The 16671-nt window shown below is 39.8% G+C and overlaps 1 protein-coding gene across 8 annotated transcripts in view; it reads right to left on the bottom strand.

Annotated features, from left to right (window-relative positions):
• Window positions 1–16671, bottom strand: part of PNPLA1 (patatin like phospholipase domain containing 1) — a 153245-nt gene that overhangs the window by 70261 nt on the left and 66313 nt on the right. For 3 of the 8 annotated variants that reach the window (XM_069073542.1, XM_069073546.1, XM_069073548.1), the window contains 4 exons: window positions 16098–16176; window positions 14875–15000; window positions 8972–9080; window positions 5604–7349 (listed from right to left, as the gene is read on the bottom strand). In XM_069073542.1, the coding sequence (XP_068929643.1) occupies window positions 7317–7349; window positions 8972–9080; window positions 14875–15000; window positions 16098–16176 (347 nt within the window). In that variant the 3' untranslated portion in view covers window positions 5604–7316. Of the gene's footprint in view, window positions 1–5603; window positions 7350–8971; window positions 9081–11326; window positions 11855–14874; window positions 15001–16097; window positions 16177–16671 lie in introns of those variants that run through there. The other 5 variants (XR_011165516.1, XM_069073545.1, XM_069073547.1 and 2 more) reach the window with 5 other exon arrangements.

Below are 16671 nucleotides of genomic sequence, written 5' to 3'. Positions count from 1 at the left end.
TACTCCTTAGCACCCCTTTATGTGTTGACTTCTCTCTTTAAAATGTAAGCACCTTGAGGGCAGGAACTGTCTTGTTTATTTCTATATGTATCTCCAGTGCTTTAGCATAGTGCCTGACCCAAAGTAAACAATTAATAAAAGTTCTTTTTAATCTAATAATTTATCTATCTAAATATCTAATTTATTTGATATATAATTGTCTATCCACTATCACCTAATTATCCATCTATCATCTATCTAATTATCTATCATCTATATTTCCATCTGTCTATCATCTCTCTTTAATTCTCCCCTCAACTACTACCTTCCTGGAGGCCTTTTCTAGTCTCAGGAGGTGATAGTAACATTCTTTAAAGCTGCCTTCCATCTGGACCATATTTATGTCATATGTATCTAATTGGGTATATGTTGTTCTCCCTCATTAGAATGTAAGCTCCTTGAAGGCAGGAACAGTTTTTTATTTTTCTTTGTATCTCCAGTGCTCAGCACATAATAAGTGCTTAATAAACTTATCGACTGAATGATTTTAATATTTCATAGATACCAGTACTCACTAAGACAGATGTTTAACAAATTTAGGGAACACATTATTGCCAAGCTGTACCACTGAAGCCCTTATCTTATTATAGAAAAACAATCTACATGACTGCTAACTCACGAAAGGGAAGTTTAAAACAAAATGGAAATGGATTATCCTAAATTAACATGTCCCTTCCCACTATACTTTCCAACCAATGCCCCTCTCAGGTAATTGGTTGGAACTTCTCCCCTACTAGTCTGAACTTCAAACTATCTTTCTGTTTTTGAAAAGCAGCTAGGTAGTGTAGTGTCTGGATTCAGGATGACTTATTCCAAATCTGGACTTAGACACAGACAGCTGTGTGACCCTAGACAAGTCACATAACCTCTGTCTGCCTCAGTTTCCTCAACTATAAAATAGGGATAAAGATAGCACCTACCTCCCAGAGTGTTTTGAGAATCAAATTAGACAATATTCGTAAAGGCTTAGCACAGTGCCTCCTGGTACATAGTAGGCTTCCTTTCTTATAATAGGCCCAGGGTTATATCTAATTCTTTTATCACAGTAATATATTTGCTAGGCTGCTTCCCTCTGTCTTTATCCAATGATCAAAGCACTTTAATCTTCAATTGATTTGAAGATTTGTTCCCACCTAATTTACACTTTTGTTTAAGATTCAATCTGTTGTCTAAACTTTCTGGGATTACATTTATTAGAGTGCGTATAAGACCCCATGCTTATCCTACATATACATATGTATATGCACACACACACACACACACACATACACACACATGCATATATTGGTTGGTTGTTGTCCTTAGTTCTTGAAAAGGACCAAAACGACATCAACATGCTAAAGTCACATTTCAATGTATCTGACGCTGACTGATCAAATCAATACGAGCTCGGAATGCTCTACCACAGGTTGGGCGCAAATAGTCTGTGTGAACATTTGAGGTGGATTCTCCAAATTTGCGCATACCGAGTTTCCTTTGAGATGCCTCAATTCTGCTTTGCTCACAGAGCGCAGCACCTTCTCTGATGAGGACACACCATGCTGAGAGGTCCTGTGCCAGTGTCTACCATGTCACACAAACAATTCCAAAGTTCTTAAGAGAGACCTTGAGAGTGTCCTTGTATGACTTCTTCTGATCACCACATGAACACTTGGCCTTAAAACAGTCTTTTTGGCAAGCATATGTTCTGCATTGGAACAACATGGCCAGCCCATCAGCGTTGCGCTCTCTGAAGCAGAGTTTGAATGCTTGGCAGTTTAGTTCGAGGAAGGACCTCAATGTCTGGAACCTTATCCTGCCAGGTGATCTTCAGAATCTTCCTAAAACAATTCAGATGGAATAGATTCAGTTTCCTGGCAGGGTGCTGGTAGACTGTCCAGGTTTCACAGGCATGCAGCAATGAGGTCAGCATAAAGACTCTGTAGACCTTCACTTTGGTTGTCAGTCTAATACCTCTCCTCCCCCATACCTTCCTTTGGAGGCTCCCAACACAGAGACATGCATATCCTTATTCTCAGATTCCATATTTGTAAATTTACCTACTTGCCAAAATTTATTTGGGACCCCAAAATCAATTCTTGGATATACAGAGTGAAAAAAAAAAGTTTGAGATGCCCTGTGTGAACATTCCTAGCTGAGGCTAAATAAGGTTTTAGCTTTTAAACTGCAAATGAGTATCCTTTTCACAATCTATTTAGTGCCATGGGTTTGTTTTCTTTTTTTTTTGCGCATTTTTTTCTTTTGGGGGTAATGGAGTGCTGTCTAATGTTCCTAAGCACAAGAAGGCTGAGAGGAGCCTTATGGAGAAAATATGTGCATAAGATAAGCTTTGTTCAGGCACAAGTCAGTACTACTAGTTAAAAGTTCAGTGCTAATGAAACAATTATGTCGTAGATCCAAAAAAAAAAAAAGGAAGAGGAAATTTACTGATCTATCCATGATTCCACTCTGGACAATGCTGAAGTAAATATTGTAACCAGAGGCTCACAGGAACCTTAAACCTGCATTTCCCATAGGAGAGTAAGGGTTAGGATGAGGCCTAGTTCAGTATTCGCTAATTCAATGTTCACGGTGACTTTATAGAGCATTTTACATACCATGAATGACAAGAATTGACTCTGTGTGTGTATATTTATTCCAACTGTGAACTAAGATAATGATATAGACAACTTAATATATGTGTGTATACATATACACATACTATATATATATGTTGTTTGTAGCTGTTGTTATGTCCAACTCTTCATGACCCCATTTGGGGTAATCTTAGCAAAGATACTGGAGTAGTGTATTATTTTCTTCTCCAGCTCATTTTACAGGTGAGGAAACTGAGGCCAACAGGGTGAAGTGACTTGCCCAGGGCCACTATTTGAACTCAGGAAGATGAGTCTTGGAGACTCCAGGCCCAACACTCTATCATTGTGCCATATATATAGAATTGTGTGTGTGTGTGCATGCGTGTATGTGTGTATTCTAAAGACACAAAAAGGAAATAATTTTCATCAGGGGAAAAATGAAAGCTTTCTGAAGATATGGATAAGGCTAAAGCTGTGAATTAATATATCTGTATTATATATACTATACATACTATAAAGGGATATATATACCACATATATTACTATATACTATATATTGTATTTTATTATAATATACTACATATTAGTATATTACATTAGTTTGTTATGTGGTATATATTATGTATATTATATACATATAATCTACCTTAGAACATCCTTTATAAAGAGCATTCCCTTCACATGTTTATATTATATAGATAATATATATTTTATGCACATACATGTCAAGTATACTTTAAAAATTACATATTTTGTTTTTAATTTATGGGATAAAACAAGCATTTCTATAACAGTATAATAAAAAAGATGATTGCACATGAAACTGAAAATCTATTATGCTCAAATTGCTATTCCTTTTAAATATATGATAAAGTTATGATGCAAATTTCTTTTTTTTTCTCTTCCCCACCCAGTCCCACCCTAGAGCTGGCTACCATTAGACACAAATATGTGTGTATATATATGTGTGTGTCACATATAATATATATAATATACATATGTAAAATCATTCCATACATACTTCTATTTATCAGTTCTTTCTCTGGATGGAGATAGCATCTTCCTGAATATATCCTTTGTAGTTAATTTGGGCATTTATAATAGTCAAAATGATTTATTCACTCAAAGTTGTTCTTAAAACAATATTGCTGTTACTGTATACAGTGTTCTCTTCGTTCTGCTCATTTCACTCTTCCTTATTTCATGCAAATCTATCCATTTTTTAAAGATTATTGAACTCATCATTTTTATAGTATAGTAGCATTCCAACACACTCATATACCACAACTTGTTCGACCATTCCTCCAATTTCCAGTTTTTTGCCACCACAAAGAGAGCTGCTATAAATATTTTAGAATATGCAGGTTCTTTTCCTTTTCCCCTAATAGTCTTTGGAAATAGACTTAGTAGTGGTATTGCTAGGTAAAAGGGTATAGGCAATTTAACAACATTTTGGGCATAATCCCAGATTGCTCTCCAAAATGTTCATAATTCCACCAACCACGAATCAGCGTCCCAGTTTTTCCATATCCCCTCCAACATTTGTCCCTTTCCCCTTCAATCATCTTAGCCAAACTGATAGGTATAAAGTGATATCTCAAGGATGTTTTAATTTTAATTTCTCTGACAAATAACGATTTAGAGATTTTTTCATATGACTATAAATTGTTTGGGTTTCTTCATCAGAAAACTTTCATATCCTTTGATTTTACCAATTATGCTTGATGCAGGTATAGACCATTCTCATAAAGATTTTCTAAAGATGAAAAGGGGTCTCCTTCCCCAGATTGCCCCAGAGGGTCAACTATTTCCTTGTATGGAGTAAAAGTTGTTGAAGCCCTCTTATTTGTGGCTGCAATGTCACTATCATCTCCGAAGTGGAAGCACTAGGCAGCATGCATGTTAGGGGGAATTTGACAGTCAGGAAGACTAAAGTTCAAATTCCATCTCGGTTCGTTGGTTGTTGTCCTTCATTCTCAAGAAGGACCAAAATGACATCACTATGCTAGAGTCGAGTTACAGTGTGTCCCACTGTGGTCGATCAGACCATATGAGCTCGAAATGCTCTGCCACAGGTCAGGCACAAATAGTCCATGTGAACATTTGGGGTGGATTCTCCAAATGTGTGCATCCTGCACTTCCTTTGAGCTGTTTCAATTCTGCTTTGCTCATTTACTAATTGTGTGATCCTGGACAAGTCTCTTAAGCTCTATCTTCATCAGTTTCCTCATCTGTAAAATGGAGTAATAATAGCACCTCTCTCCAAGGGCAATTTTGAGGACTGAATGAGGTAAATTATACACAGCACTTTACAAAAGTGTCATGTAAATGTTAGTTATTGTTGTTATTGTTACTATCATTTTTATCTGTTTCATAGATCAATATGATGAAATTCAAAATTTCACCTAGTGGCCAAACTTCTAGTCATCAGTTTCTCTGTATTTGACTACTGTAGTCCTTAGGCAACAAAGTCTGTCACTGGGACTATATCTGGAGACTTTAGAGTTTAGCACACATTTCGTAGGCATATTATTTTAGGGAACTATATTCCCCAGGGATCTGTGAGAGCTTCTGCTGCATGGAGTCAGTCAGTCGGTCAATAAGCATTTGTTAGGCACTTATATGCCACACACACGCGGTGTTGGCACCGGGAAAACAAAGAAAGGCAAAATCATTCCCTGCCCACAAAGGGTTTTTTTGAGCCTTCTTGTGAACAAAAACATTCTAATGGAGACATCCCAGGCAACAAGGAGGACCACTCCCAAGACAGAAGGCATGGAAGTGCTGTTAGAACTCTCCCAAGAAGGGGAGGTAGCCTAGAGAGAGAGAGGAAAGAAAGAGAAAATGGGAGCCGTCTCTGTTGTGAAAAGTCTCTGCTGGCAGACGTGGTTGCTATTTCGAAGGATAAAAAGCAAATGGAAGAGGAAGGAAAACATTTTTCTCAAATGAAGGCAGAAGAATTTACAAAAGTAGGCAATTAACACTGAATCTTGTGGAAATCTTTATTGATGCTCATTGCACAATTGATGCTAAAACATCTCAGTTACACATGGCAGTATGTACAAATGTAGTGTTAGAACAATAATTATTATTGAGCTCTATTTTCCCTTCCACACCCTCCCCCGCCACGCACACCGGTGAATGTACATTTCCAGGTCATGAAGGGAAAAAAAACATCCTATTCTCCTCCAAGAGTCTCTGCTCATCATATAGGCCTTGAGGAAGAATGGGCAGAAGTCAATTCTCTTTGCAAATGGGTTGCCACTTTGCTCTCTAGACAATATGGACAGCTGTGCAGAGTTCTGTAATCCCTTCCTCCCTCCAAAACCTAAGGAGGGATTTTCCTCCCTGTGGTGATAACCGGAAACTCAACAAACACAAACAGAAGAAAAGAGAGATCTCCAAAGGGACTTCCAGTTCGACATCTTGAAAGTGCATCTGCTTTCTCAAGGGAATGACTTCAGGTTGGGATGTGGTCACAGGATCATCTGCTTAAGCCCATTGAAAACAGAGCTCATCAAAAACTGTATTATGTTAAATGATCCTATTTAAATATATTCCCACACCCAACCTCCTCTTACTCCCACGATGTCTATTGTTTGCATTTTTGGACCAAATTTGCCCAATAAAATGAATGTACTTTATTACTCTTCCTGGAAGGCTCATCGATTGGGAACACTCTTTGTTTTCTGTTTTCCTTCTTCCAATATGCTCCATTGATTTTGCATCACATATTTTGTTAAACAAACTCTCTTTCCAGCCCTGGGACTAGATCATCTGTTTGTTTTGCAAATGGCATCAGCCAGGAGATTTTTTTGTTTTGTTTTGTTTGGGGTTTTTTTGAGCCTTCTTGTGAACAGTAGAAATGGACTTTCAGGGGCGGCCAGGTGGCTCAGTGAGTAAGAGCACCGGCTCCAGTGTCGGGATGACCTGGGGACCAAATCTGGGTTCAGATACTCAGCACCACACCCAGAAATAACTGGCTGGGTAACCTTGAGCAAGTTACTTAACCCCAATTGCTTTAAAAAAAAAAAGAAATGGACCTTCAGAAGTGAGGCTGGATATTGAATCCTCTTAGAATTACTATACGGCAGCCAGGGGAGGATACAAGGCATAAAGGCCTCATTGAATTCCCAGGGATAGAACTGAACAGGGGACCCTTGAGACAAAATATTTACTTCCCCTTCATTCAGGACTATAGGAACCCAGAGGTGAATTCCTCTGGCTGAAAGTTGAGCACAGAACGGACAATGGGGGTACAAGAAAAGGGAAAAATAATTGGTCCTTTTAAAAAACTTTCTCCCCCAGAACAGTATCTATATAGCACCAAATGAAGAGGGCAGTGAAGTGAATATACGGGAACTAGAAAAGGAAGGAATCTTGACAGCTCAGACATAATGGGCCTGATGGGTTTTATAACCAGGAGTTGGTTCTCTGGACACTGCTGATTCACAGGGAATAATTGCCCACTGGGTGGGCTTTCTTTGCCTCGACGTTAGAGGCCCAGCTGAGGGATCTGTCTCGGCAGAGGTTCTCAGACACTCAGGAACACTGAAAGGATATCCTGACACAGAGGTTCCCAACCTGAATGAAAGCCAGACTTTCCACAATCAACAGCACAGCCATGGGAGAGGAGTGAGCTGTGGTCAATCTGGAGTATCACAGGAGGCAGAAGAAAGCTCCCCACAGGTCACACAGAGGCTACTTCTGGTCCCTCTCGAGGCGTATAGATACCTGGCAGGAGAAATAGTTTTCCATTGTGCTGAAGAATTGAGAGAATGTACTCCCCTCCCTTCTTTGCAGAGGTGGGAAACTATGGGTGTGTAATTTTGTATATATTGTCATGCACAATCAAGGTGCTGGTTTTACCAAACTACCTTTCTCTCTGTCTCTCTCTCTATCTGTCTGTGTCTCTGTCTGTCTGTGTCTCTCTCTCTCTGTGTCTGTTTCTCTCAATGTCTCTCTTTGCACTCTCTTAATAAGACATGGATCCTTTGGTAGGAGAGGGGAAGGGATATATTCAGAAATTAAGGTGATATTAAAACAAAGATATTAAAGAAAATTTAAGAAGAAAATGCTTGAAAAGAAAAAATGTTCTGTTGACTACCTAACAAGCTAGATTAGGAGTCCCCCCCACTTCCCTCCTCCATACCCTATTGTCATAACAACAACATGTTTCACATCTTCAGTAAAGCACTGGGTTTTTTACACACCCAGCTAAGCTTCCTTTTAAACAAGTCTTATACAGGGAAGTCGATTTATAATGAGGATAAATTAAAATATGTCTGTTTGCTCTACAGGATTCTATACTTTATTAAAGAATTCTATACTTTATTAAGGGATTCACTGCAAGGGTCCATTAATTAAGAGCTCCACATGCGTTTTTCCAAATATGATTCAATTTAAAAAAATTTGATTTACATTCAAGTTCTGGGGAATGTATCTACTAGAGTAGCCAAACGGTCTCTTTTCCTTTATGAATGCTGCAAGTTTCAAAGAGTCAAATTATGGTGTGGAAGGACACCAGATGCTCTCTCCCACTTCAGAAATGTTTTTTAAAAAATCATAATTTCTCAGTGTCTAAAGCCTTTGGACTATGTGAGTGAAATAAACCTTGTCAGTATATAAATGTCAAGGAGACCTTGTCCTCACCTGGAATCCAAAGGCCTAACCAATTTCTAAAGGGAAATGAAGTCTAAGTTCAGGGAAAACCTCTTATCTCCCTGAAAATAGAACCAGAGTGATGAATGGTCAAGGGCAGGAGCTGCTGTGACTAATCCATTAAGAGTCATTTTCCTTTCTCTATTTCTGCTCAGACTGAATGGATTAGGAAAAAAGTTCTCTAGGGTGACTCAACACGTTGAGTGACTTCTACTCTATCTGCTATAGCAAAGTCTGTCACCTAAACTCTGAACTCTGGCTTAATCTTGACTATGGAACTTTGTCTTTGTTTTTGAATGCTATAAACATGTACGAAACCCTTACCTGGGGAGACAGTCGCAACCAGCAAGGGGAAAATTCTATCATTTGAATCACCTCCAAGCAACAATGCTCAGAAATATCAATATATGTGCAATATGTATAAATAACTATACAATGTCTGACAAAATTGAAATGTAAAACACAAAGTACTAAAATTTTTCTCTCATAATGGAAAGTGGGAACTACCATAAACCTGGTAGAAGAAGGCAGTGGAAAAGGCCCAGGTCATTGGGGCCAAGGTATCACCAAGGGTAGCCTAGATAAATGCAAGTGTGCCCCAGTCAGTGGCAGGCAAGGGATCAGAGATGACTGGGGAAAGCTCGTGGGAAATCAATGGGAGGGGGTAGAAGTATATTAAAGACTGGTTGCCAAACCTCAGGGTCATCGTATGTCTGACACGTGCCAATGGGATGAGGCCGGTAAGACACCCAAAATGTCCCAGAAGTGGGATGTAGAGATGAGTTGAAGAGGCAGGGGGAAGGCCTAGATCAAGAGAAATTAAGGAAATTTAAGAGCTCTGGATTAGGAATCACAAATCCTATTATCTAGTCCATGGATGGGGAACCTGTGCCCTTGAGATTAATGTGTTCCTCTAGGTCCTCAAGTGTGGCTTTTTGACTGAATCCAAACTTCACAGAACAAATTCCCTTAATAATAGGATGTGTTCTATAAAACTTGGACTCATTCAAAAATGTAGCCATACTCAAGGACCTAGAAGACTACATGTGACCTCAAGGCCACAGGTTCCCCACCCTGGTCTTGTCCCAGCTTTGCTGCTAACTCATTATGTGACCTTGGGCAAGTCACTTAGTTAGTCTAGACCTTTAGACCTGGTAAAATAAGGACAAGACCATTATCTCTATTTAGTGCAGGAATATTGCTGTGGGGATCAAGAGAGATAATGGAAAAACCTCCTTCAGATAGGATGTTGTGAAGCTCAGTTGAGATAATGTGTTCTAAAAGCTTGGAACATTTTAAAGCACTATATGAATATCAGTTATTTTATTGGTATACTGGAGAGAGAACCAGATGAGAGGTGACCTAGATACCAGTTTTGGCTCCCAGATCAGAACATACACCCCAACCTGTTTGGAATGTGTTTTTTTTTTTTTAAAGCAATCAGGGTTAAGTAACTTGCTCAAGGTTACATGGCCAGTTATTCCTGGGTGTGGTGCTGAGTATCTGAGCCTGGATTCGATCCCAGGTCATCCCGACACTGGAGCCGGTGTTCTTACTTGCTGAGCCACCTGGCCACCCCTAAGCAATTGGGGTTAAGTAACTTGCTCAAGGTTACACGGCCAGGTGTTTCTGGGTGGGTGCTAAGTGTTTGAGCCCGGATTTGATCCCCAGGTCATCCCGACACTGGGGCCGGTGCTCTTACTCTCTGTGCTACCTGGCCGCCCCGGAATGTGTTTTGAAAAGACACAGGCTTCAGTTTTAACATTCCTAACATCTCTCACATGTGCTACTTTTCTCCTCTGACATTGCCACTGCCTGGTGTAAGTCCTCATCACGTCTGGACTGCTGCAGTGGTCAGTCTCCCTGCCACAAGTCTCTCCCTACTCTGCTCCATCTCCTACTTGGCTATTAAAGTGATTTTCCTAATGCTCAGGTCTGACTGTGTCAATACCCTACTCCATTGACTCCCTATCACCACCAGGATTAAATATCAAATTCTCTCTTTAGCATTTGAAGTCCTTCAAACCCTGGCCTTTTCCTACCTTTCCAGGTTTCGATGACACTGGCCTATCTGTTAAGTTCCTCTCACCAGACATTCTGTCTTCCCACTCTAAGCATTTTCCCTGGCTGTCCCCCATGCACAGAATGCTTTCCCTTCTCATTTCTGCCTCTTGGCTTCCTTCAAATCCCTTCCACCTTCCACAAGAAGCCTTTCCCAGCTCTCTTAATTCTAGTGTTTCCTCTTTTAATTCCCTATTTATCTTATATGTAAACTGTTTGTATATAATTCTTTGAATATTTTCTATCCCACTAGCTCCTGAAGGACAGAAACTGTTTTTGCTTTTTAAAAAATTTTCCCTTTCTTTGAATCCTTAATTCCTAGTACAGTGTGTCACATAGTAGATGCTTAATAAATGTTTATAGACTGACTTTCATTTGAAGTTAATTTACTAGGTATGTTTTAACTTTTATTACAAAAACAAACCAAAAACCCATTCCTCTAAGTTTGCAAACAATTAACATTTGAGTTTTCAGGTTGAGTAACTTACTAGAGTAATCTGGACTCTCCCCAGAATCCTCTACCTTCTCCATGCCTGCTGTACACACTGAGATATTACACCTGCCCTGGGGCTCTCCTCCCTTCACTGATAAGTCCCTCCCTGGTTATCATCATTTTAGGAAGGGACCCAGTCATGCTTCATTTCGCTCACACCTGGACTCTCTCTGGAATCTTCCTTACCTGTCATTCTGTCCCCTCTCCCCCCACTTCTAGTTCCCTATTTGTGTTGTCTCCCATCATTGGAATGTAAGCTCCTTGAAGGCAGGAATAATAGTCTTGCTTGCTTATATTAGCATCCCCAATACATATCAGAGTTCCTAACACATAGTAAGTGCTTTATCTAACTACGGTTGGTTCAGTGTCAGCAACTTAAGAACAGGGAGACGGGAATCAGGTGTAATTCAACCAATCAACAAAGTTCTTAAGTATGAGACACTATGCTAGGCACTGGTGAAAATTCAGGAGCGAAAGACAAAAGTGAAAGCTCCTGTCCATGGAACGTTTTATATTTTATAGTTTACATTTTAACATGTTACATTTTCACTGAGGCGACAACATATACACAATAAGTATGTATGCAGAATATATAAAATTAAAACAAGGTTGATTTATGAGAGATTTCAAGTAGCTAAAGGGGAGGGACATGGATCAGGAAAAGGTTTCTTTTGCTACAACATAATGCCTAGCTCATAGTAGGTGCTTTATAAGTATTGCTTGATTGAATGAATGAACAAATGAATGATAAGACCATTACAGGGCTGGGAAGAAGCCATTCAACCATACTCAACATTGTCTAGGCAGTTATTTAATTTTGTGGCCAATTCAGGGTTTCACAGTTTCAGACAATCAATCCCCCTCTATGGGAGCTATTGGAATTCACAAAACCATGCTGATGGGGCACACTACAAATTTACGTTGGTGTTGTTGTTCAGTCATGTCCAGTTCTTCATGACCCTGTGGGCCATACTGTCCATGGGGTATTCTTGGCAAAGATACTGGAATGGATTGCCATGTCCTTCTTCATTGGATTAAAGAAAACAGGAGTTAAGTGACTTGCCCAGGGTCACACAGCTAGTAAGTGTCTGAGGCTGGATTTGAATTCAGGTCTTCCTGACTCCAGTCTCCATTGCCTCACAAATTTATGTTGTCTATTCTCGATGGGACCTTCATGGAACCAAGTCAACCCTTCCAACTCCTCTTTGATTCTGTACCTACTCATCACTGCCCTTCTCAGCACTTTTTAAGCCTCCTGTGTCACCCTCTCTCCCACCCTCTCCACTAAGGATTTCTCCTATTTCACAGATAAAAAACTGATGCCTCCCTCTTCTTTCCTCCTCATCTCACATTACACAGACTTCTTCCTCTACAATTTCTTCCTTCAATCCTGTCTCTGTTAAATAGGTGACCCTTCTCAACACCATAGCAAATCCCTTGTCATGTGCCCTTGGTCCCATTTCCTTCCATCTTCTCTGGAAGACTATCCCCAATGTCATCCCACTTTTTCTCTAAACTTCAAACTCTATTTGTTGTCTCCTTCCCTGTTACCTACAAACACACCTGTGCCTCCCCCAATTCTCAAAAAACCCACCACTTGACCCTTTCATCCTTGATAGCGATCATCCCATAACTCTCCTTCCTTCTGTTAAATTCCTTGGGAAAAAAAATCACTTCTGTTCAGTATCTCCACCTCTTGTCCTCTCATTCTCTTCTAAATTCTTCATTTCTGGCTTCATTTGAAACTTCTCTCTCCAAAGTCACCAACAATTTCCTGATTATCCAATCTAAAGGCATTTTCTCAATCCTCACATCCTTCTAGACCCTTTTGTACCATTTGACACTGTTAAATGCCTTTTCTTCTTGGTTTACCTCTTCTCCCTGGATTTTATTTTACTATTCTCTTAGTTCTCCTTATAATACTTATCTAATAACTTCTCATCCTTTGCTGGATTCTCATCCTTATAATATCCTCTAATTGTGGTGTCCCCCAAGGTTCTGCCCTGGAGCCTCTTCTCTTTTCTCTCTATACTACCTTCCCTCGGAGTTTTGTCCGTTTTCATCAGCTCAGTGATCAACTCTATCAGTCTCTCTCCTGATTGCCAATCTTGTGTCTCCAACTGTCCATTGGACATTTCCAATTGGTTGCCACAAAGGCATTTCAAACTCAGTATGATCAAAACAGAAGTAATTATCTTTCCCTCCAACTCTCTCCCTCCTCCAAACTTCCCTATTACTGTTGAGGGCATCACCATCCTCCTAGACTCCAAGGTTTGAAACCTCAGAGCTATCCTTAATCATTTGCTCTAACCCCACATAGCTAATCAGTTGCCAGATCTTGTCATCTCTACCTTCAGAATATTCCTTGAATATTTCCCTTTATCTGTATTCATACAACTCCCTTGTTGTTCAGTCCTTCATCACCTTTCACCTGGACTATTATAATGGCCTTCTATTATAATTAATAAACTGGTATCCCTACTTCAAGTCTCTCCTCAAAGCATCCTTCATACCCAGGTGCCAAAGTGATTTTCCTAAAGCTTCGCTCAAACCATGCTACTTTATTTTCTCTCCTTCTCAATAGGGTCATCTCCAGTTGTCCTGATCTATATCTGGCCACTGAACCCAGATGGCCCTGGAGGAAAAAGTGAGGCTGATGATGTTGCACAGCTTTCCCTCACTTAAATCCAACTCACTTGAAAATCATTTCATCATCTTCCTGGCAGCATAGTTCTCTTTGAGAATGAAGGACAATAACAACCTTTTCAGTAAGCTCTAATCACTCTCTATTACCTGCAGGATCAAATAAAAACTGTTTTCTTTGACATTTAAGGCTCTTCACAACCAGGCCCCTCCCTACTTTTCCCACCTTTTTATACTTCACTACCCTCCAGTGATATTGGCTAGGGACAATTAGATGGTGCAGTGGATAGAGCACTGGACCTGGAGTCAGGAAGATCTGAGTTCAAATCTGACCTTAGACACTTACTAGTTGTCTCACCCTAGGCATGTCACTTCACCTCTGTCTACCTCAGTTTCCTCAGCTGTAAAATGGGGCTAATAATTGCATCCACTTCCCAGGGAAGGCTGAATAACACCAGGGTTATTGTAAGGATCAAATGAGACATTTGAAAAGCACTTAGCACAGTGCTTGCCACATAGTAGGTACTATATAAATGTTTGTTCCCTTTCCCACCTTATTTGCTGTTCCTCACACACTACACTCCAATTCCTATCTCCACGCCTTTGCACTGGCCATCTCTGATGCCTAGAATTCTTTCCCTTCTCATCTCTACATCTTGACATCCCGAGTTTCCTTCAAGATTCTGCTCAGATGCCGCCTTCTGCAGACTGAAGTTTTGCCCTTTAAGTTACTTTCCCTCTATTCTGTATGGATCCTGTTATTTCTAGTCCATCTCCGCCACAGTATGGTAATATTTTGTGGTTTTGCCCTTCTTTGTATCTTAGCATAGGGTCTAACACTCAAAAAAATGCTAGTTGATCGATTGATTGATTGATTGGTCTTTCTTCCCTTTGGAGACTGCTGTTAGGCAGCATATTTTGTTGGGAAGGGCCACAGTCCTTGCTTCAGACAAGTATAAAGCTATAGGTGCTAGAAAATCTGAGAACAAAAGCATCAGATAATATCTATCTCTACATGGCACAGGAATTAAGGTACAGAGGTCTAGTACTTCTGAATAATTTCCCTCATGTGGGTGTTATTCTGCATTGTGGATGTCTGGAGAAATCTTGTGTGGCAGGCTATATTACAAGTTGCCTGAACAACACTGAAGGCAACCATGCCCCGGTAACCAGGTCAACAGCAGCTACTCTCTTCCTTGACAGCACTTTCTGATGTCCCCTTTTTTTTCAGAATTGACAGGATCCTGAATGAAGGGAGGAGGAGGAAAATTGGAAGAGTTGGCCTTTGGGGGATTTTATTAGAAGAACTGAGCATTGCACAATTTTTTTCTGAAATGTTTGGAGCCTCCTTTCATCCCTTTTCTTTTTCTGATAGACTTAGGACACATTAGACATACTTACTGTTCTTTTCTCCGTGCTCGACTGGATTTTCCGGGTCTTGAGAAGTCTCTCTTGGCACCATTTGTGTTGTGGTTGGTCCTTCCAAATAACTTGTTCACCCAATGTGTGTCATCCACAGGGTGGCCCCTAGGCACAATTATACAAGAAGTGAAGCTTGACTTTGGCCTGTCATCAAACTGTATCCATCCTATGCTCTACTTCTTTAGGGACTTTCCTACTCTCAGCCTAGGGACCTAAAATAATTAATTCCTGCTTATAGAATAATGACTTAATAGGAGCATAAGAGGAAATCCCTCAGGGTGTTGAGCAGATTCCTCTTGGATACTGATTATAGACACAGAGGATGAAAAGGTATTGATAGGCTATAATCTGTATCATTAAAAGGGAAATTCATGAACTAGGTTATTCAAGTAAAGTAGATTCAGGAGGACCTCTATTTAACAAAGTTTTACTAATTAATGGGTATGTTTATTGTGAGTATTTCAAGATAATAAACTGTATTTCTTTTCATAAAAAATGATAATTGCTTAATAGATTACCTCACAAGTAATACAAGTGTATTTCATCTAGGATTTTTGGAAGACAATGCAACCACCCAAAGGTGTGACTCAGTGGGTGGAGATTTCAGACCCTATGGCAAGCCAGTAAATGAATTTAACAGTGGAGCTGTTACAAAGCCAGCCTCTTAAATCAGATGAGGCTCCTGACTACTTCTCATACAAATATTAGACAATGACTGAATAGGCTGTTGCTGCAAACTAGATTGTGGCTTCTCTCCTCAAATCAGGAATCAGCTAAAAATCATGTATGAGAGAAGGACAAGGCAATGAGGTAGGTGGAGGTAGGCAGGGGGAGAAGCACATGGAATTGTCTTCCATTATGACCAAAAACGGTATGGAATAAATTATTTGGGATCAGTGATGATATTGACATGAATATTATGATTGTTAAGCTGCCCAAGAATAAAATGCAGCCATTTCTGGAGGAGAAGCAGGCATTGGGCATTAACCCAATAAGAACTAGCCTCAAAGAATTAAATTAGATTATATCACCCAAGAAGACATTTAAAGGGTGGAGCTTAATTACCTGCCCTGGGAATATGACCCAGGGTTTCCATTGGCAGCCAAAATGGTTGTGAGTTAGTCCCTGGATCATCCTGAGCCCTGCTCTTACCTCTTAGATAAAGAAAGGCCCACTCCCATCCACCTCCATGGAACACGTACTTCACAAAAGGCTTGGAGACTGCTTCCTTCACATTCACCAGAAATACAGTGATTTTCTGGTTTGAAGTCTTAGGTAAAGCTATATGAAGGAAATATGGAGAAAAGAAAGATTAGTTCTGACATAACAAATGGTAAGCCTGCCACCTTTATTTAGTAACAGGTGGAGAAAATATTTCTTTATGCTCTCAAATATTTCATTTTATTATTTTCACTTTGCCAAAAATTTATTTTCTCTCTTTTAACCTTAGAATGAAGAATATTTCTGAACCCAGCCAGTGACTTTCTCAGTAAGTCAGCAAGCATTTATTAAGCCCTTACTATGTTCCAGACATCATGCTAAGCACTAGGGATACAAATATAAGCAAAAGAAAGACATTCCTTACCCTCAAGGAGCTTACATTATGAAAGGGGAAGACAATGCTCAAACAGGGAAGCTGAAAATTAAAACAACTCTTAAGTACCATCTCATACCTATCAGATTGACTAATATGACAGAAAAAGAAAATGACAAGTGTTGGAGAGGATGTGGGAAAATTGGGGCACTAATGCATTGTTGGTGGAGTTGTGAACTCAT

Source organism: Petaurus breviceps, unplaced genomic scaffold, assembly GCF_028583685.1.
Source record: "Petaurus breviceps papuanus isolate PSGF00001 unplaced genomic scaffold, PetGlider_PUasm1.0 90865, whole genome shotgun sequence".
Taxonomy (NCBI): Eukaryota; Metazoa; Chordata; class Mammalia; order Diprotodontia; family Petauridae; genus Petaurus; species Petaurus breviceps.
The sequence above is the reverse complement of the archived record's forward strand: the minus strand, read 5'-3'. Positions and strand labels throughout refer to the sequence as shown.